General features: G+C 43.2%; 1 protein-coding gene across 2 annotated transcripts; it reads right to left on the bottom strand.

Annotated features, from left to right (window-relative positions):
* Positions 1-11,398: 11,398 nt before the first annotated feature.
* LOC146653353 (porphobilinogen deaminase-like) lies at positions 11,399-20,283 on the bottom strand. 2 transcript variants are annotated; one of them, XM_085380132.1, is made up of 14 exons: positions 19,987-20,283; positions 18,285-18,338; positions 17,954-18,026; positions 16,818-16,867; positions 16,601-16,656; positions 16,200-16,277; positions 15,521-15,598; positions 15,360-15,435; positions 14,760-14,873; positions 14,648-14,686; positions 14,442-14,561; positions 14,309-14,362; positions 13,298-13,384; positions 11,399-13,209 (listed from the first exon to the last, which is right to left on the bottom strand). In XM_085380132.1, exons 1-14 carry the CDS (start codon positions 20,008-20,010, stop codon positions 13,036-13,038), a joined length of 1,077 nt encoding a protein of 358 aa, XP_085236258.1. In that variant the 5' UTR covers positions 20,011-20,283; the 3' UTR covers positions 11,399-13,035. The 2 variants fall into 2 exon arrangements, with proteins under 2 accessions (XP_085236258.1, XP_085236257.1); XM_085380131.1 differs by lacking the exon at positions 19,987-20,283 and adding an exon at positions 18,487-18,638.
* Positions 20,284-22,480: the final 2,197 nt, after the last annotated feature.

Consider the following 22,480-nt stretch of genomic DNA (forward strand, 5'->3'; position numbering starts at 1 on the left):
ACCCCTGGAACAGGTTGAGTTGAAATTTCTGTCCTTGAAGACGGCTCTTTTAATTGCTTTAGCTTCTGCTAAACGTGTGGGAGAGATACACGCTCTCTCAGTGCATCAGTCATGCATTCAGTTCTCCTCGGATAATACGTGGGTCTGTATGCGGCTCAACCCTGCCTTTGTCCCGAAGGTTGTCGGCACATGTTCCCCTATAGAACTGCCGGCCTTTTGCCCACCGCCTTTCTTCTCAGAGGAGCAACGGCGGCTGCATACCTTGTGTCCAGTCCGTGCTCTGCGCATTTACATGGACCGAACCCAGAGTGTCAGACAAAGTGACCAGCTGTTCGTGTCCTGGGCTAAACCACATATGGGAAAGCCTGTGTCTAAACAGCGCCTCTCCCATTGGATAGTAGGGGCAATTGCCTTGGGCCTTCAGCCCCCTGCTGGCTTACGTGCGCATTCCACTAGAGGTCTGGTGACCTCATGGGCTCTCTTTAGGGGAGTTTCTATTCAGGAGGTGTGTGCAGCTGCATGCTGGACCTCACCTCATACATTTGCTAGGTTTTACAGGTTAGATGTGACAGCACCTAACCTAGCACATTCGGTCCTCAGTGCAGGTTCTTCCCGGGTGGGGGCCTCTCCCCTGTGAAGTGCTGTTGGGGACAGTTGTCTTCTTAACAGGCATGTCTGGCAATCCAGGAGTCAGTATTTCTCCCATAGTGAGACACGAAACGAATGCTATGAAAGAGAACTTAAGGTTATGTATATAACCCCGGTTCTCTGAGTAGCATGAGTGAGTGTCTCACCAGACCGCCCTCCTTGCTATGGAAGCGAGGAAGAGGTGGGCTTGTTTTGAATGACATCTGACGCTATGTCAGCCTATTATATAGGGAGGCACTGGCCCCTCCTGACATGGGCGTCACCTAGCCAGCCTGTAAGGGCTGGCGTAATGGTATTTGAGCTTCTGATGAGGTCACGCAGGAGGCGTTCCCATAGTGAGACACTCACTCATGCTACTCAGAGAACCGGGGTTATATACATAACCTTAAGTTTCAACCTGAGTTTCATGTGACGTCAGAGAACGACGGCTAAACAGTCAGCTGGAGGTCTGACTAACCTGCACGCGTACGTGACATCAGAGGCTGCGTCCGTTTATATGACGCCTAAGCCATCACTCAAACTTATCTCAGGACACACGCTTTTTTGCTCACAGTCATTTGTGGTGTCGCTGACTTCCTGTGGTCTCCACATCACTGCTAGCTGTTTCCTACATGGACGCAGTTTAAGTCCACATTCTAGTAAAAGTGTGTTTTTCTGTTACATTTGTCAATATAACACTACAAATCTCTGTTTCTACGATACAGTTTCAACTGAGGGAAACGACTTTTCTATGTTAAACTGTATAAAAGCGACCACGACGCTATTTCTGAAGTCCAAATCCCTGAGAGAGGAGTGTTCCTGCCTCCACCATCCTGGTTACAAAACCAGGATGTGACGAGGAGGGGCAAGTCTGACTGTGAGACCACATCCCGGCTGGTTGGGTTGTTAATCATGAGCTGCTAACATAGTATGTCCAAGTTTTATTAAAAATAGTTCATATGTGTATTCAGGCGGACAGTGATCACTGAGGCTGAGACAGAAACCTGTTTCACAGAGTCTCCTGTAGAAGCAGACTGCTTTTCTTCACAGCTGTTACCTCACAAAGATTGCAGGCTTAAGCATTTCCACACTGGCTTCATTTGTCCCACCCAGAAGCTCCGTCCATGTTTTATATACCATCTATGGTCCATATGGCATTATTAATGTGTTACTATGGCAGCTTCCTTACAGTCAGTTTTCATTCGCAGTGAATGATGTGAGCGAGAGGAAGGATGAGGGGCAGCCCGACCAAACAAGAAAAGTACGTTGAGAAAATGATTCCCCGTCAGAAGTATTAGAAGTCAGCAATACTTCTGTGAACATCAAATTCAAATTCAAATTCAAATTTTTATTTGTCACGTACACAGTCATACACAGTACGATATGCAGTGAAATGCTTGGACAACTGCTCGTGACCTAAAGAAAACAAAAAAGGAAAAGGCTATGAATAAGATAGGAAATAAATATGAAAAATTAAAAAGGGTAAATTTAACTGGGAAAGAATAAGATAAAATATATAAATTAAAGTTGAAAATAAAATAACTGTACAACAAAATACACAATATAGAACTATATAAGAATGTATGAAGACATATAAATAAATATATACACAATAACAGCAGCTGTACAAGTATTAACTGGAAATGAAGAATATAGTGACCAGTGTTGTGCAATCCACATTATGTCTTGTGCAGTGCAAATATGCTTAAAGTGATTTAAGTAATGAAGTGAAACAATGTCCAGAAAGTCCAGTGTGTGTAAGAACCATATGTGTGGGTCAGTACTGTGTGGTGGTGTGATTGAGAGACCGTATCGCCTGCGGGAAGAAGCTCCTCCTCAGTCTCTCTGTGTTGGTCTTCAGGGAGCGGAATCGCTTTCCTGACCTCAACAGAGAGAACAGTCTGTTGTTGGGATGGCTGAGGTCCTTCACGATCTTCCTGGCCTTGGTCCGGCACCGCCTGCTGTAGATTGAGTGCAGGTCAGGGAGCTCGGAGCGGATGGTGCGCTCAGCTGACCGCACAACCCTCTGTAGAGCTCGTCTGTCCTGCATGGTGCTGTTCCCGAACCAGGTTAAGATGTTTCCCGCCAGGATGCTCTCTATGGTGCACGAGTAAAAGTTCCTGAGCACCTTGGAGGGCAGTTGGAAGTCTCTCAAGCGTCTGAGGTGGTAGAGACGCTGACGGGCCTTCACTCCAACAAACGTCACTCGTTGGCTGATATTAGTTGTTTTGTGTTGACTGTGATGTGTTCAGAGGAAAGAGAGCGAGCAGGAGAAAACAGGCAGAACAGAACGACCAGGTAAGGTAGAGTTTTACAGGGACAAATATTGATCATTTTTACTGTTATTAAACCAACCTAAGATGGATTCTGTGTAAAATGTGAATAAATCTAGGATACAGTGATTTGAAGATTTCATAAATGCATTTTGTATTTCCAATCGAACGTGGAAAGAAAACCAAATGTTTAAAAATTTGATACAGCAGCATCAAATCGTAAGACGGCTGGAAAAGGTATGAAAAAAACAAAGAGCTTGAGAAACGTAAACATGAGCAGAGGTTTACCAATCAAAGGAAACAAGAATAATGTTCAGTGTGAAGACTTAAACTCATGTGGCTGTAGCAGAAGTCAACACTGGGCACCCCCAGAAGGCCCTCACTCCATAGCTCTGGGGGACTAGTTGTGTTTTGTGCAGTTGAAATAGGAACAGCTAATGTGGTCATAAAAAGCTTTTTAACCATTTTATGGCCCTTTTCATGTTCGTAGAGCTGCAAAATGAAACCTACTCTCCACTGCTGGCTCCAGAGGATCCTCAACCACAACCAGAACCGTCACCAATCAAGGATCAAAGGTTCCTCCTTTTCTCACACAAATACAACAGCATAGCTAACCATGTGCAGGCTGGCCTCGATAACAGAGTGCTGGCCCTCTACAAGAAGTCCAAAGTCTTCAAAAACAACTTGCCACATCTTGGAAAACTCTGTGTCCCCTCTGAGCACCATCCTAACCCACAGTCCTGCTCCTCCACACTTCAGACTAATGCTGCTGAGAGCGGGTTGAAAGGTGGACTGTACAGCTCCCCTGCCAATGTGCCCTCACGCTCCATAGTCCAGGCCACTTGTCTGGGGGGAAGTCTAAGCAGTGACTTGGGTGGTGACCCAACATTTAATAGTACAGTGTCCGCTGCTCATATTCAGCGCTCCACACAGCTGCTCCAAACCTCGGGACCAAGCATGGCCGAGTGGAGAAACAACCTGTACAAACTCATCTCTCTGCATGGATTCCAGTCTGCACGGGCAGCACGTTTACACATTTCAGAGCACGCACACACATTTGCTACTGACGTGCAGCTCGTGGCAGATATTCCCCCACCTCAACCTCAGCTGGCAGCAGCACATCAGAGGGTGGTTCAGAAAATCGAGCTGAAAGACACCGTAGAGACAGCCGGCGGTTGCTTCTACCGTATCATTCCAGTGAGTTCCCAGCACAACTTTGTCACTGCACAGCTCTGCGGAAAGACCCGGTATGGACGCCTGGAGTTTGGTTGGACGAGGGGATGTGAGGAAGAAAAGCTGCTCAGGGTGTCATCACGCAAGTCGAGGGACCACAGAGCGGAAGATTAAAACTGTGTTGTCCCATTAAATGTGAACATAACATGCGGTACATTCGATTTTGTCTAAATGTGCTGATTCTGATGCTGTTAGCTTCACTTTCTTTATCAACACAACACAGGATACATCCTAGGGACTAATCCTGCCGCTTTTCTGTCAAACCCAAATCTTCCACAGCAAACTCCCACGAAATGTAGACACCACAGAATGGCACTGTTTATGTTTCCAAGATAATATATCGGGAGGTTTTTGTTCGTTTGTCCTCGAACCACCAGCGGGTATCCATTTGGAGCTCTGAGTGAAATGTGTCTTAGACGCTGCGCTCTGGACTTACATTCACATCGTCAGTGAATGAAAACAGCTAGGGCTGAACGATTATGGAAAATAATCTAATTGCGATTTTTTGCCCCAATATTGCGATTGCGATGCGATATGCGATTATTTTTTAAGGTCTTTGTCTTCTGTATTATTAAACAAAGACAAGCAATACATCATATAGTATGGCCAATACTATATTACATTAATTTTAAACTGTTCTTTCCTGGAAGACAGACCTCTGTTATGATGACATGAGGTGATGCATGAATTGATGACTGACATTTTTATTTAACTTCTTCAATCACAACAGTATATTTGAACATACACAATAGTTTATTTTTAGCTTACAAACATCTGAGCATAAAGTGCTGACAAGGAACCCTGGTGTAAACATTAAAATGAAAGTCAGTACAATGTGCAGATTGCAGAAATATACATAAACAAAATCAGTGGCTTTACCACACTCAGTTTTTCGACATCTGTGAACTACTAGACAGTCATTCAATTAAAAAATAATATTAAATAAATAAAACTAATAAATAAAAAATACACACATCTTACTGATCTCTGCAGTCAGTAACATTACACATAAAGTGCAAACATAATAGCAATTGTATAAACACACACACAAACACGCCTTTAAAGTTTAAAGGCGTGAAATTGGACGGTCTAGTTCTGATTAGCGTCACCGCTGTCTCGGTGGAGTTTAATAAACTCGGCCGTCTGCTTCTTGCTATCTAAAATATAACCAGACACTGGTGTAAATTCTCGACTGTCTCATACTTCTGTTTAATAAGTTTTCTGTTTGACGTTTAGTCAGCTGTGTGAAAACCAAGGAGGAACCCACCCGGGGGATTAATAAAGTTTTATTTTATCTAATCTAATAACTTTAATCTCAGCCAAACCGATTTACTCACGAACAAACAAAACACTGAAAAAAGCCCAACAATAACATTTTTAGGTTGTCTAAGTGACTTATATATTACGTTTAACCCGAGCAGCGAAACTCCGCGGTGATCTGAAAATGATGTGCCGGGAGTTGTGCCGCTCTCGGCCGCATCAGTAACCCTCGAGCTCCCGGCTAGCTGTCGAGCTGGTGGGTAGCAGACGCCTCTGAAAACGTCGAAGCACTTTTGCAAATATGGGATATCTTGATAAACCGAGCAGATATTTGATGTTTACACAACTACTTTCTCGCCTGAAAATATTTTAAAAGTTTATTTTGTGACCCTGAAAGATTAGTATGAGTAATTTTAAAACTTAGTAGCGGCCGCCATTGTTGGAAACTGGAGTTTGGCTGGGCCGCGCTATGAATTCTGGGATATGGTAGTAATTTGGACAGCCTTCGGCGCGTCGCTGTGACGTAATCGGTCTACAAATGCGGCCTCAGGAGGATGCAGCCCATGAATTTGGACATGTCCAGAGTATAATTGCAGCCTTTGCGGTTAGAAAATTGCACTTGATCATGTCGCGATATTATCGCAAATGCGATATATCGTTCAGCCCTAAAAACAGCACCTTACAGGTGTGACATTATTGTCAAGTGCTACCAGGTAAATATTAAGCCACAGAATAACTTGACGTCCCTCCTAGGATACATGTTTGACAGATTGTAGTCTAATAAGTCATTCACAGCAGTTTAAATATGGGCAGTCGTTTGTAGGCAAATACCTAAAATCCCTTTTTGGCACAACAGCAGAAATACCGAGCGGAAGATCAACATGTAGAAAGTCATCTAACAGGTGAAAGGCAGAGAGCCTCAGGGACTAGACTGAACGTGGCTGCTTTTGCACCCAAACGTTCAAAAACTGCCAAACAGAATTTGGAACGTGTGGACAAACTGAGCCGGTCACAGCGTTTCAATCAGGATGGACCAAGTTTACCTTCTTGTGCACCGAAGACACCAAAAATGTCAAAGTTACTTTTGAATTGAATTTATTTATTTAATAATGCCGCTGAGCTCTCATACGGTGGTAGCAATAGCACGGTGGTGCTACTCACACGGTAGCATTTTATGACAATGTCACACAATTAAGCATTAGTCAGGTATTAGTAAGCACTTAATACATCATATATATGTCATGACTCCTCCTTAGTATGTCATTCATAAATACAGGCATGTTTGCCAATCTGTTACAGCATTTACAGCTATCAGCGCTGCTCGCAATAACCACAGTCATAATTATAGTCATAGTGATAAGTCTGTATTTAAAAATGGCATACTAAGGAAGAGTAATGGCATAAAAATCATGAATTACAAACTTACTAATACCTGACTAATGATTAATAGTGTGACATTATTATAAAGTGATACGATTTATCCGAGTGAAAAGTGCCTTTAACATTAAATGTGCCTTAAGTGAGATCTGAGAAAGAGAATTGCTCAAATACAACATCACAGGGCTATAAATATATTATAGATATATAATAGGTCGGTGATTCTTGAGATAAGGGACAAAACATGTTCGCCAGATAAAACCCAATTTTGGGGGTTAAAAATATGCATACAAGTGTTACCCAACTGACTAAGAGACAAACCAAGGCAATGTTTACACAACAAAAGTATGATTTAGCATTTTTTATACATATATATTTATTTTAAATGGTACAATTCATTACCAGTACCTTAAAAATCCATTCTCCAGAAGCAGGTGTGATAATATTAAAATACAGAAAAAAATTAAAAGTAATGTAAAATTAAACATCACGGCTCGCGTCACTAAGCATTTACCTTATATAATATCAAAATATGCAATTGAAATTTTATTTTTACGTATTTTTTAAGTGATTAAAATCATGTCCAGAGTTTTTCTCAACACCATCTGATTTTTTTAAAAGTACAAAAAACTCGGGAATTATTGTGGGCAGTGAAGGAAACGTTTTCCAGGGCCTAATCCGTGGATCGGCTTCCTCCGAGGCGTGGACGTCTATCAGCAGAGAATGTCCCTTAGTCTGTAACACAGTCAAATATATTCTCAAGTAATATTCAAGCATGCCATTCAGCGTGTTAGTACGAGCAGCTCGGGAGCAGCTTGGGAGAACAAGAAAACAGAGACTGCTTTAGATTGTCTTCCCAATGTGACTCAACTTTATTCACAAGTACAACAGTTTATATAGAGGGTAAAATTCATGAGACAGCAGATTTATCAGTTTAAACCAGTACAGACCAAGATAAGGGAGCATCTTCCTGCCCTTGGGTGAAGAAGCATCCTTTGTGTAGTGTATCAGTTCAGCTACAATTGTGATTATTTCAGCGACATATTTTCAAGGCACAAAACGAAGAGTTCTTTCATTAGTGAAATCTGAAACAAACCATTTGGCCTTCAACAGGCGTCTAAAAGATTAAGAAACTAATGTAGCTGAGGGAGTGATCTCTGTGGTATTTCAACCTTGTTGAATGACAGAGTTTTCCTGTATAATGTCACTATAAAACAATATCCAGTAAATGCTCCCATGGTACTAAAATACCTAACAGGCAGCTTACACTCTGAGGACCCCTTTACCACTTCCTGTTTGATACTCATGCCATGAGGTCTTTTTATTTTTATTTCATTTATGACACACCTTTAAAACTGTGTCACAACCACAGTGCGTCAACACCAAAGTCGATGAAATGCAAGATTTAATTATTGTTTTTGTGAAAAGAGCTTCATTTAGGTAGACTGTAGAGGCCGTAAGCAGCTGATGAAAAACAAGATGGCTTCTGTCAGAAAAACATGTGTTTTGAGAGAAAGTTGGGTATTTTGTCAGCACCATCAGGATTTTTGTCTGACGGTGTTGACCCTTTTTCTAATGGTGTTGACAGAAAGTGTACTATTCATCATTCATTCATTCATATTAAGTTATTTTTATTAATATTTCAGTCATATTACTTCCTGTGTATTTCACTGATATTTCTGCTTTACAGATGTGTCGAATATTATCGAATTTGCCATATCCTGAATCTCATTGTTTATGTATACATTATTAATCCTGTAATGCTTAGTCCTCTGCATTTAACCCATTCACTCATTCATGCAGTGGGCAGCTACCAATCCAGGATAGCCACTATTCATTGGATTTGAACATTCAACCTTCCAATCATGTGGCATCTACTGAGCTATCTCTGCCCCGAGAGCTGGTCTTTAAGTGCTGATGTATGAATCCTGCTTCCGGACCCAAACTACTCTGTGTTTATTAAGCCTGTTGTGCTGCTAAAATGTTTTAATGCTTTTTATCTTGTTCTATTTAATCTGAACAAGCCCCTAAAAACAGTCAGTGATCAGCCTAACCATCAGAAACCCTGCATTAACTTTTATCTGGTGGAAAAAAAGTTGGTGTTCATCCTCCAGCTTCACTGTGTTTATGCTAACATAGCTGTGTCGCTAGCACATCACTATATAGCAGCTAGCCCAACTTCAGTAACCCGACAAACGTCACTGCTGTTTAGTTTTCTAGAAAACTAAACAGCAGTGACGTTTGACGTTTGACAGCTGTCTTCATTCATGTTGGAATGTAGGAGGAAACCAGCGAGCTAACTTCTAACTCACTGATCATTTTATTAAAGATGAAAGAATTTAGACAGTTTGTAACTCTCAGTGATGCCACAGAGCTCCTTTGACTTTGGGATCTGCAGCCAAGTTTCAACCTGGATTATTGCTTAATACATAATTGTGTTGTGAATATTCATCCTTAATCTGTATAAATGCATATGGTTCAGAAAAATTATAGTAATTACAAGATGGTACATTTCAGGCTAGAATGGCAAAGGGGAAGCTGTCAGAGGAACGAAAGAGAAGGAACAGGGAGGATCAAAAAAGGAGAAAAAATTTACAGCCAGCCTGAGTTGAAGAAAGACTTTCTCATAAAGGGAAAGATGGAGAAAGAGAGTGAAAGAGGGAAAAATAAAGAAAGAAAAAGGGCAGAAGAGAAGGTTTTGGAAACAAGCACAGAGACGAAAGGAGAGAAAGTCCAGCAGCGTCTAAACACAACCACAGAGAACTTTAGGAATCAGCAGCAGGCGGCTACTTGCTGGTGAACTATTAAGATGCAGAACTTGACGTGTGCAAAAACAGAATTGTTATGATGCGTCTTGTGATATTACAAAGGTTGTTAAGGTTTAATGGTCATTTTGAAAGAAATAATATCTTGCTTTCTACTAGTGTGTCATCACCACCCTCAGCACCTTGTCAACTCCATAATATGGAGTTTTTGTTTATTTTTCTCTTTTGGAGAAACATATATTTTCCTCCCTCATGATCTTCCAATAAAAATACTCAATTTTCTCAATAAATGTGTAATTTGCATGCTGCTAAATATGATTGTTTCTTATAGAGATTAAATACAAGCTTCTGAAAATATGTATGACTGTAACTCTAATAATAAAAAGCCAAAACCATCTTACTTCTAAACCTGGTATAATTAGTTTGAAAACACATGTGCATAAGCAATAGAACAAAGAAGCTGCTAATAGTCAAAATAGCTGAAACAACTTCATTTAAAATATATATATTTGCATTTCTTTGTGTCTGACGGTGTTGACAAAAACCTTGCACTTCTCCAGCAAAAACATAAATTATTAAAACATCTTACACCTGGGAGACCAAAACATGGTGAGACAGACACAACTTTGTGTAACAACTATATGTAAATATGTTTTTGAAAAATCAAAAAATATATTTTAGAAAATTAAAACCTGTTTTGTCCCTAATCTCAGGAATCACTGAGATATATTTTGAGTAGCCAAAGGCACTAATTTCATAACGGACTCATTGTGAGATTATCCAATGTTTCACAACACACAGAAGGTTTAGCATCTTTAGACTGATTTCAAGTAGGAAATACTTGCCTCCTTCTCAGTTAGCACGCCCGTCACCCCGTCCTCATTTCTACACATTTATATGTCAGTGTAAAGATGTAAAAACTCTGACGCCTCCTTCCATTCAGAGTTTAGTTGCTGGGATACAGTGAAGTGCAACATGTAAAGATCCAGGGTTTCTAGTCCTTCTCTAAAACAGCTGCTTACAGGTTTAGGCCACGTCACAGTTCCTCACAGTGGGCAGCTGAAAACAGCATGCTCCCAGTACAGATGCAGAATCGGAGTCCAGTTTAATTCATCCCATGCTCCCATCCGCGATTCAAGAAAACCCCAAACATCCAGCAGTGGCTGGGAATCCTCTGATCCTCACCTCTGATGTCCCTTTTCTGAAATGCTGCGTTACTTTTATTCCAGATGTTTGTGTCCCACAAAGGTTCTGCTTTTGCCTCGTCAGTGCACAGAATGTTCTCCCAAAGTTAAACCTTCTGGTTCTTCCTCTGAGCACTTCACACAACATTCACCCAAACACTTGTTTCTGTGCTCTGTCCAACATTCATTCATCATCAAGGTGGTTTTTTGGGAGACGAGCCTTTATGTTGGACTATCCGTCCACCCCGTCACATATGCAGTGGAGAGATCGTCGGAGTTATGGGTCTGTTGTGACCTGCTTGATAATTCATTGACGCACTCTTAATGTAATTTTGGTGAGCCGCTTACTTTTGATAGTTTCCAGGTTTTCTCCACGTGTGGATCCTGGCTCTGACTGTGGGCCTGTAAATCCTGTCAGGCTGATAGATGTCCGTCATCGTGTTCCTTGGCTGTTTCTTTAGATCGGGCCACAGCACGTCGCTCTGTGAGATCGTCACCTTTCACGTGAGACATTAATAAGACCTGGTCGTGGCTGATAACACTGAACTCGTTACTTTTCCCCATTAATAGAGTAACATTTAAAAACTGCATTTTGCATTTACTCGAGTTATCATTGTCTAATATTAAAATGTATCTGATGATCTGAAATGTGCATGATAAAAAAATAAGGAGCAAATACTTTTTCACAGCACAGTAACTTTATTGCTTCTTGATGACGACCTTTTGTTTTGAACAGTCGGCGCTGTGGGAAAATTACTGAGTACAACAGTCTTCTATGTTATAAAGAAATTAAAGCTGAAAACAAATATGGCTGACATGACCTCTCATTGTCTCAGGAGGTTTAAATCAGATATGCAACAAAAACCTAGAAAAAGAACATTGAATTCCATGAACACTGGATATATGATGCAGAGTGAAGACTGCTGCATGTAAGGCAGGTGTGCAGTTTGTAGGCAAAATGAGATAATACTTAGACAATCACAGTAAAAATCATTAACACATTGTGATATATGGGGGGGGGGGGGGGTACAGCATGTTGCAGCGTAAACCTTCTATGTGCCGCTAACCTGACGTCTGTGAGCTGATGAGTCCTGATCAGTAAAACCTTCAAACCAACTCATCAGCTTTCAGATACTTAAAGTGATCGTGACATACAGACTCCATAAATATAACAGAGGTGCTCTAATAATCAATCTACTGTCAATATTACATAATGATCTAAATCCAGAAAGTCAGAACAACGTAACAGGACGAAGGCCGTCACCACAGCATGAGTCTTCATCATGACAAAAACTGGGAACTTTTCTAATCACGTGTGTTTTCTTGTTGATGATGCGTGTCCAGCTTTGGGGAGTCTTCAAGCATCGCTCACAGGAATGAAGCTCACAGTTCATCCCCATCATCGGCTTCCAGCAGGGATGCACTGGCCTGTCTGAGAGCTCATACAGGAAGCTTCCTTTGTGTCGTTTTGTTATTCTCCTTGAACTTACAGCTCCGCATCACACCATCACTGAACGTCGACTAATGTGAGAAAACAGAAATGTCAATCTGACACACATCAGTGAGTACAGTATGGATATCAGTGCATCCCTGTGGCCAGCAAAGCACTACAAAAGACCACAGTGCATGCTTTAAGAATCAGAGCAGGACAGTGAAAACGTGCAGGCGCTGGAGCTGCAGTCATATTAAACCCACACACACGCCACATGTGCATTACTACCAGTGTTAAAGAACGCACTCCTGAAGCCCAGTGTGTGGATCAAATATGCTCTCTCTGCTAATGAGGAAGCAAGCAGCCCTCCACAGCTGGATGTCACCTCTTCTTTCGTGATGGCAACAAATGGGTGTGCCAAAGTGAACATAAGCGTGAACTGAAATTTTGCAGACAGTCCGCCTTAATGAACAGCGCTCGTCTTTGGCACCGTCGAAACGAGAAGATGCTGTGTGAGTTACGACAGCAGATGTGGATGAAACGGTCTGAGCTTTGGGAACAAATGATTAGACGAAGGCAGTGCTGACAGACTGATATCAGCCAGCACTGGTGCTGTTAAGTGTTGACAACAACGTCTGAAGGCCACTGCGTGTTTCTTACCAAACGTGGCTCAGGTTCCATGAGGTTCTCTGCGTGAGAACGCACAGGAACCGAGACAGCGGGGACTCTCAGTGAGCGGATAATAGCAGCCAGTTTAGCAGCTTTCTACAACCCTGACCACAGGTCCTGACCTCATGCAGCAAACAGTCAGCAGACCAACATTAGATGGAGCTCAGGTTGCGACTGCCTGCATGCTCTGGAGCCCCGCTGTCAGCCAGGAAGACCTATCTGACGTCGTTGAGTTGCCGGGCCACCGTCAGGATCTCCTTGGCTCCTTTGCTGAGCAGTAAGTCGGCCAGGTCGACGCCGAGCTTCTCGGCCTCGTCCTGGACGCTACCTGGGATCTTGTTGGCCGTGACTCCCACTCGCTGGACCTGCTCGTCCACCTTTTCTGAGCTCTGTGGCAGAAACGCACGTTATTATGAAAACAGGTTCCTATGTGCAACGAAGGTAACGTGGCAGAAACACAATGCACGCAGCTCTTACCTGGGTCCCCACAGCGATGCTGACCTGCATGGTTTCCTTCAGGCTGTTTGAGCCATCCAGACTGTATACCGCCCCCGTCAGGTACAGCTGCAAAAGCATACAGGATTTCTCCGGGTTACTCACACGTTCAAACAACAAGCTTTTAAAATCAGATGAGAGCGGGCCGCTGCTGCAGAATCAAATAGGTACCAGTACAGGACTTGGTTTGTCTCCATATTCATGCGACTGCTAATGATTTAAGGATAGTGATCAGTCATAGTTAAACTTCTGATTATCATATCCCTGCATTTACAGTTCAGTCGTCTTGCAGAAGCCTGCTGAGGCCCAGCATGCAGCGCCCATCAGCTGTGACCTGAAGCACGCCACTGCATCAACAGAACCTAAAACTGTGAAGCCACAGCAGATACAACAGAGCAGTTTTCTTTGATGAGTTAAACTGAGCAGGAACCATAGCAGCTGTTTGATATCATCACTTGTGTATTAGGGGCGATCGTGGCTCAAGAGTTGGGAGTTCGTCTTGTAATCGGAAGGTTGCCGGTTCGAGCCCCGACTCCGACAGTCTCGGTCGTTGTGTCCTTGGGCAAGACACTTCACCCGTTGCCTACTGGTGGTGGTCAGAGGGCCCGGTGGCGCCAGTGTCCGGCAGCCTCGCCTCTGTCAGTGCGCCCCAGGGTGGCTGTGGCTACAATGTAGCTGCCATCACCAGTGTGTGTGAATGTGTGTGTGAATGGATATGTAAAGCGCTTTGGGGTCCTTAGGGACGAGTAAAGCGCTATATAAATACAGGCCATTTACCATTTATTATTGATACTGTTGTGATACTTCTGGCCATTAGTATAAAATATGAGTATTTGCCACTTGGTGCCAATAGTCTGTTGAGACACAGCAGAGTGGCAGGAAATACTCCCACAGCTGCTACGAGTGGCAGATAAAGTGTGTACAGGGCTGGATCTGTAGCTAACAAGAGCACGATGTATAACAGTGCTGAGCCACAGTCACTAACACTCTTACCTGGGAGTCCTTTACTTGGGTGTGCACAGCCACTGGGACACTACAGCCACCCTCCTGCAAAAATAACACACAAATAAATGATAGAGTCATCACAGATTCACACAAGTGTGTGTGTGTGTGTGTGTGTGTGTACCAGGCGTCTGAGGAAGGCTCTTTCAGCTATGCAGCGCAGCACAGTGTCAGGGTCATGAAGGATGGACACCATCTCTAGGATGTCTGCATCTCTGGCCCGAACCTCCACTGCCAGGGCCCCCTTAAAAACACACATGCACCTTATTGGGAGCCATGAACAACCACCTGCCCTGTGGATTCCTGACCTTTCCACTCGGCAGTTCCTACCTGTCCCACAGCATACATACAGTCGTCGGGCTCCAGGATCTACCAGGGGGAAAGAATCACACTGTAAGACTATAAGTGCCACCCACATGCTGCATATAACCACACAGTGTACCTGGCTGATGCGGCTTTCCCAGCCCATCCTCCTGAGGCCGGCAGCTGCCAGGATAATGGCGGCAAAGTCTTTTTTCTCATCCAGCTTCTTCAGCCGTGTATTCAGGTTCCCACGCTGAACACTGCAGCTCAGGAAAAGCCCACCAAACCCAGAAACTGCCCACTCAAAACCCACTGGATAATGGCCGTCATCATCATCAACACAAGCGCAGTGTGATCACAGTTTGGGACTGTTAGCAGCTGGATATATTTCCTAAACATCAGCTGATGTTAGCCTCTAGCTTGGCCTCTTTGTGTGTACTTGTTTAGCCCGACTCTGTTCACACACTAGTCAAAACCAGTTTGTGAGTGTTTGTGACCTGCACTCCAGCGTCTGTAATAAAAATAGTATTCGCTAACACTACACAGTAACCACACGTGAGAAAATGATCCCAGAAGATTATGGCTGCTTGTGGTGTAGTAACATCCAGGTAATTATTGTCCTTCTAATTAGCCATTATGGTGTTGAGACAGCAGAAGGTTGTGTGTATGGGGAGCTGGTTTCCTCTGTGCAAACAGCTGATAAACACAGGAACAGCGCGACTGCTCTCAGGAAGGATACGATGTCTTTGAAGTCCAGGTGGGGGAACCTCTTCTTCAGCTGAGCAGCTCGGCGCAGCGAGCTGGTGCCAATCACACTGCACAAACGAAGTCCAGTGTGTTAGCCGTGAGGAAAGTGTAAGCAGATATAAGAATGCATCGATCAGGTCCCTCTGACTGCACCTGTTCTCTGGCAGCGTGTCCAGAGTCTTCCCTGCATGGCTCGGATGGAGGACCACTGCATCGTGGGGGTTTTCTCTCCTGTAAGACGCACAGATCACAACCACAAATGCTGCAACGATCTATGACCCCAAGCATTATTTGACTTATTGTCCCAACAAAGGACGAGCTGGTGCTCCGCACACTGCGTGGCACCTTTGGTACACCTAATCCTCGAAATAACTTGTTTTTCATCGATTTTAAACTGGCACAATGTAACTGCACACACTACACCAGGGGTGCCCAGTCCCCGAGAGTTACCGTCCTGCAGCTTTGAGATGCATCTTTGTTCTGACACACCTCAATCAAATGAATGGCTTGTTATCAGGCCTTTGCCACACTTGATGGCATGCTGAAGAGGTAATCAAACCATTTGATTCGGCTGTGCTGGAGTAGGGACGCATCTAAAAGCTGCAGGACAGTAGCTCTCGAAGACTGGGACTGGGCCCCTTGTACTATACCCTTCATCCTGTGAATCAAAAGCATGAAGTGGAGCCCCGGAGTCATAAAAGGTTATCTAAGAGCAGAACGTATTCGATTACCCGTGTGAAGACCTCGAGGTGCCGGGTGCACTGAAATTGTCCTGAAAAGAGTAAATGCATCCAAAGTAACTGTAAGAGTCAGAAGTGTGTGAGTGACTCACTTCAGCACAGCTCCGATGGTGAACCCCGGAGGCAGAGTGGTGGGAAGGTCTTTGAGGGAGTGAACAACCAGGTCGACCCTGAAGCACACACAGGATATGCACTCGCATGTATGAGCTCCACAATGCAGCCATTTACGCAGCAACCAGAGCCCACCTGCTACATCTGAGGCTCTGCATGCACTTCACATGCTCCTGTGGACTAACACCACACAGCTTTTCTGTATTTTCTGTTGCAAAACTCTTGAAACTAGCAGGTTCCTATACTGGTATTAGGCTGCTTCTTCTTTTAACCATTAAAATGTGCACATTTTACAGGCTGCTGAGTAACTATTCGAGCTGAGCGCTTCTGAAGAAGAGAAAATAGGAAGGAAGTGTGAAGCAGTGTCAGAGGTCACACTTACTCATTCCTCTCCAGTGCATTCTCCAGCTCTTTGGTGAACAAGCTCTTCTCACCAATCTGCAGGAGACAGATTCCCATTAACTGCTTCACATTTATCAAGAACCTCCATGCAGCGTTTGGTCTGCACTGTTGCTCATGAAGCAGTGAGCTCATGTCAGCGCTGACAAGACTGTGTAGGTGGCAGCAGTCATGTCCGTTACACTTCCTGGAAGCCTTACCTTTGACAAAGCAGTATCGAGGATTTTGTCTCCTGTTGTTGACATGGCAACTGGAACACAAAAGATTAGATCATGAGACGAGTCGACAGTAACGCATGCTGCACTTTTCCCACCCTATAAGACAGGGCAGTGAACGCACCGTCTCAGGCAACGGACTGGAAACTAGTAACAAATGTAAAGACACAAAATGTTGCCATTAATCCTGTTTGTCTACACAATGGTGCTGTTGGTAATTTAGCTTCTAGGAACAAGTTTCAAATCCTCAAATTTGAGAACTTTTTTCTGAGCATCAAAACCTGAGAAAAACTGGCTCTCCCTCCTGAGAGGGATCCCTGTGAGCACTAAGCAGCAGGCATTTATGCAATATTTGGACATCATGTAAAGCCATTTTGTTCCTGCTGAACAGCTTTAATGCTGACTTCTTGCAGTGGGAGAGTGGACGACAACAGAAAAAGTAGAGTTGCTGAATTTGGTAGCAGACTTACAGGTGGTGGTATCGATTAAATGTGCAGATCCATATAAAGACTGCTGCATCCGTTTTGTGTTGGTTCAGTCTCCAGAAAAAGGAAAAACCCAGGAGAAAGTACTGAACATGAAAGTGGGCTGACTGTCTGCAAACACTGAAATACTTTTTAACGTTTTAGTTACTGTTTTCTAAAAAGTTACCATTCCTCTTTATTTTAATCAGACTTAAAAAAGAAGAATAAAACTGGCATTTTAAACATGGTAATATTCTGGGCCAATCAAAATCGCTATCAGTGCATGCCGCCTTTTAATAGGACGATATATTCAAAATCACTGCTTGTTCTATGTAATATGATGGATTTCCTTTTTTCAATAATTCCTGGTTTTTAGTTTCCATCTGTGGCTAAAAGCGCAGGAACAGTCTAACTGGACTGCTGCTCGCGTTCAGGTTCAGTGACGTTTTCTGGAAACACACGAGGTCACCAGCTGCTTTGAACAAAGACACAAACTTCAGTGTGTTCAGTGCGGTGAGGATGGAGTGACAGCGTGGACAGATTCAGACTCAATTTTAAGACTTAAGCTGTAAGAACATGTGTGTAATCCATTCACTCTGAACAGAAACATGGAGACAGAGCAGAAACGCTGCACAGACAGAGGGGCTGCCTTCTTACCGATTTCTAAGTGGATGTCAGGGTACAGCTCTTTCAACGTCTCGGCCACGCTGTCCGTCTGGATGCGAGCCAGCTGCAACAGAAGATCAACTCATTGCATTCACTGTCCTTTCACACGTATTAAATCAGCAGAACAGAGCAGATGACAGACAGTTATCATAAAAACACACTCGTCAGGCAGGATTGTTTTATCTCTGTGGAAAGGAGGTCCAGGCGGCTTTCAAATCAGATAATTCACAACCGACACTCGGGATCTGTAAGTTCAGCTTTACATTAGAGTCAAACCTGCCTGAATTTGAAGCTCCTGATTGGATAATAATGTAATACTCACCTGGCTCTTGCGGGTTCCCACTCGAATGACTCGGCTAACTTTGCCATTTCCATCCTGCCAGAACATAAAACCAGATCAGCCACAAGATTTTACAAACACTCGCTCGCTTCCGAGATGTATTCCTCATATGTTCAATCAGCACAACACTGTTACACTTTCTGACTTAAAATACGAATGAATGATCCCTCTCTGCTGGCCTCACCCTGATGTACTTGTAAGGTCCTTCCTCCATGATCCACACTGAGCTTCTGCACTGTAGAGGCTATTGTGTGCTGTGTGTCTGGGACTGACTGCTGCGTCCTGGTAAGGAGCTTTGCTGAGGTCATATAGCCTCTTGCTACTAAACAGTGTCCTTTCTTACTGGACCCAGCTGACTCCTCCCCCACTAAGGACCTCCACCTCTAATATCTCTGGTTCCCACAGATAAGTGTGTCTTTTCAATGAGTCCGTTACAAAAGGCAGTTTAGGAGGGTCCTGGTTACAGGGTGTGGTCACAGGGAAGAGTGTGAGTGGAAACGTTCCTCTTCAAACAGAAATATCCAGATAACACTGCTGGCTGTTTTTAATCAGGGACACACAAGGCTGAAATAAATGCAAAGATGCAAACACTGCTCAGAGTAAAGACTGATCTTAAGCGTGTCACCGGAAGTCTTTATTTCCTTGTGATCCTGGTCAGACTTTAATAGCAGTGGCCGAGTAAAACAAAGTAATACTTACGGGAGTATTTCCGTATTTGCTAATATGATGTAGTTTAAAACTAAAAATGTTGTTTAATAAAAATAAATGATAATCTTCAACAGCACACAAGATGTTTGATTTGACTGTTTTAATTATTAATGAAAATAACTGATAATTCACTCATTTCTGTGCGCGCTACATGCAGATTACATCGTTAAATTATTATTCTTACTATTAAATCTGAATTATTTGTAACATTTTCTTTCTCTTTACTCATTTATTTTTCACCTGACCCGTGCACGTCTCAGACATAACCCTGGGTATTACGAAGGGTAAAACAAAGACTGAATTTCCAGCCGTCTGTCCGAAAACTGCGTCCAAAAATCGATTAATTTGTCATGTATTTACTCAGCGCCTTTAGAAACATACCTGTTATAGTGTAGCCGATGTTAGCAGGTGGCGAACATCCATTCGGCACCAGTGACATAACAGCCAAGTGTCATTTTAATAAAATGCTGAACTTTTAAATGCGTTCACCTCCAAGTTTATCAACGTAACTCTGAGGCAGGAGCAAAATCAGTGCTGCCCATTTCACGAGGGAGGAATATAAAAGCTTAAGTGAACTCAGTATCAGTGTCTCTGAGTGACTTCAGTCTGAGAGGGGAAAACAGTGGCGGTGGGGTTTTTCGGTGTCTGTAGCTAACACGCGGAACTCTAAGGCTAGCAAATGAACAAGTAGGCAGCCTGTAAGGTTAGCGTTCAGTGTTTCGGTGCCAGCACTCTGTTTGGCGGCCTGCTTCTAACCAACGCTGATCTTAACCTTCCCAAATCAAACTAAAACGTTTAGCTTTTTACAGCTACTGTCTGTCACGTTTGACACCGCCCCCTGTCCAATGGAGAGCAGAATCCGCAGACAAGCACAAACGTCAGCCAATCAACGAGCCCTACGTGATGACGAAGTTTACACACAACGCGTGAACGCTGAATGAGCAGCAAGTCTGACAGAACAGTGAAGAAAACCTACCTGAGAACTAGCTTCTTCCGACATGTCGGTGATTCGGTTGAGTCCGCCGGTGTTGCGCGAATCAGCAGCGTGTTTTTCTGGACACAGAGACTATTAGAGACACCCAAACTCCTGGATGAGCTCCGAGCACTCGTCTCAAACAGCTCCGCGTATGAGTGAGCGTGGTGGCTATGATGTCATCGGACCGGCTAGAGGTCATTTCCTGGTCCCGCCTGACCTTTCTGCTTCTGCGGGCGTGGGTGCTCACATCCACGACTTCAAGTGTGACTATGTTGGAAGTTTAAAAGAAACAAAATTGTTATTGTTTAAGAAGGGAAAGCGCAATAATTGACTTCCGGCTGCTAAATATCCGCCGGTAGTATTAAAATGATTACTTTAAAAGCTGACGTCTTGTGTCATGTTTTTGTGATCTGACGACGTGGCCATAAAAACCTGTCTGTCAACTTTGGACTTTTATGCCAACTACCATACACACCTGTGGGCGTATCCAGTGCGTCAGTGAATTCACTGACTGGGAGTAAATATATTACACGCATATTCTTACGTTGTTACTGTATAATTTAATGGAACAGTGAAATATTTGTTGATTGAAAAACCAACATCCTCCGCAGTGAGATAAATACAGGATCGCGCGTTCCTCTTCCTTTTTTTAAATGGCGACACCTAGTGACCAAAATAAGTTACTGCAACACTGTGACGTGTGTAGTTTTTCATGCTAGGGGTCTAAAATGAGAACCATTTCCCCTCCCCCTGGGTGAAAGACGCATCGATGTGTTCACACTCCAGTGACGCAATCAGACAGCAGTATCACGTCCAAAGATACTCAGGTATGCAGACTGGAGAAAAGAGCAGGCAAGGATCAAACTACCAACCTTCTGACTGGTAGAGGACCTGCTCTACCGCCCGAGCCACAGGCATTGCGCATGACAAACATGTAAACAGTATTCCCATATGAATGTTGGATTTATGTCCCTAAGAACATTCTGAATATCTTAAAGTGTTCCTGCCACCAGCATCTTGCTTACGTGTGCATTTACATTAAATGAAAAATACTGTCTGCTCAAACTGCAGCACGGTGGCACAGGGGTTAGCACTATTGCCTGAGTTCAATTCCACCATCAGGCCGGGGTCTTTCTGTGTCGAGTGTGCATGTTCTCCCCGTGTTTGCGTGGGTTCCCTCCGGGTACTCCGGCTTCCTCCCACCGTCCAAAGACATGCAGCTTGTGGGGATAGGTTAATTGGATAATCCAAATTGCCACTAGCTGTGAATGTGGGAGTGAATGAGAGTGTGAATGGTTGTCTGTCCCTGTGTGTTGGCCCTGCGACAGACTGGCGACCTGTCCAGGGTGTACCCCGCCTCTCGCCCTATGACAGCTGGGATAGGCTCCAGCGACCCTGAAAAGGTTCAGCGGAAGCGAATGGATGGATGGATGGATGGATGGATGGATGCTCAAACTGTCTGCTTAAAATGTTCTACCTCATCTATAAGCTATCAAACCCATTATTTTCCATAAACTAAAATATTTCCTGCTACACTCATCACCCATGCAAATAAAGAAGTCTGTATTCTTTTCACTACGTGATCAAAATATTAACATACTAATTAATATCAAATATAAGTGAATATTATTATGTTAATATTAACCTAATAAAACATGCTAATGAAAGGCAATTTTTTTCTTCTATATGTTTAATAATTTATTAATTATCTCCAGTAATTAATCTTCTGTCTGGGCATTAATCCCACAGTCCAAAGACATGCACAGGTTAGTTTAATCAGATAACTCTTTATTGTCCATGCACAGTCACACCTGCTAACAGGAAGTTGGAAATTGATTGTACGTGTGAATGTTGTCTGTCTGTGTGTTAGCCCTGTGACAGGGTACCCTCACCCATCAGAACTGGAATAAGCTCCAGCTTAGTCGTGGAACTGGAAAAGCAGAAGGATGGATTGTTGGAGTATGTTTACTTTTCTTTCTTTGATAATAATAATAATATTATTATTAAATAATAATAATAATAATATTATTATTATTATTAATAACAATAATAATAATAATAATAAACGGAATTCAACATTTTTGTAACTTAAACTTAAAAGACAACATTCAATTCCATCATATATCTGACTTTGTTAAACATGTTAGTCACATTCCTCACACGCTTCACAGCCATCGTTAGTTCGTTGCCCCCCGTCCGGTGACAAATGCCCAACGAGAATATTTATGTTTACAATTAAGGGTTAAAATGTAACATAAAGAACGTAAGGAGGACAACAAAGAGAAAAGACTAATTGTATCATATGTTGCATTAGACTGTGACGTGTTCACATCACGGAGACACAGATGGGATGAATTTGGTGTTTTGACGATGGTGGTGGAGAGCGCTGCCTGCACTGAGGACTGTAGCATATCATTCTTTTTTATACGACCCCCTGTGTGCTTTGTGGGTGAAGACATTTTCATCCCGGAGACCAGCCCCATCAGACGTGAAA

Source organism: Rhamphochromis longiceps, linkage group LG14 (assembly GCF_057381845.1).
Source record: "Rhamphochromis longiceps isolate RC_006_pf linkage group LG14, R_longiceps_female_GT1.1, whole genome shotgun sequence".
NCBI classification, from domain to species: Eukaryota; Metazoa; Chordata; class Actinopteri; order Cichliformes; family Cichlidae; genus Rhamphochromis; species Rhamphochromis longiceps.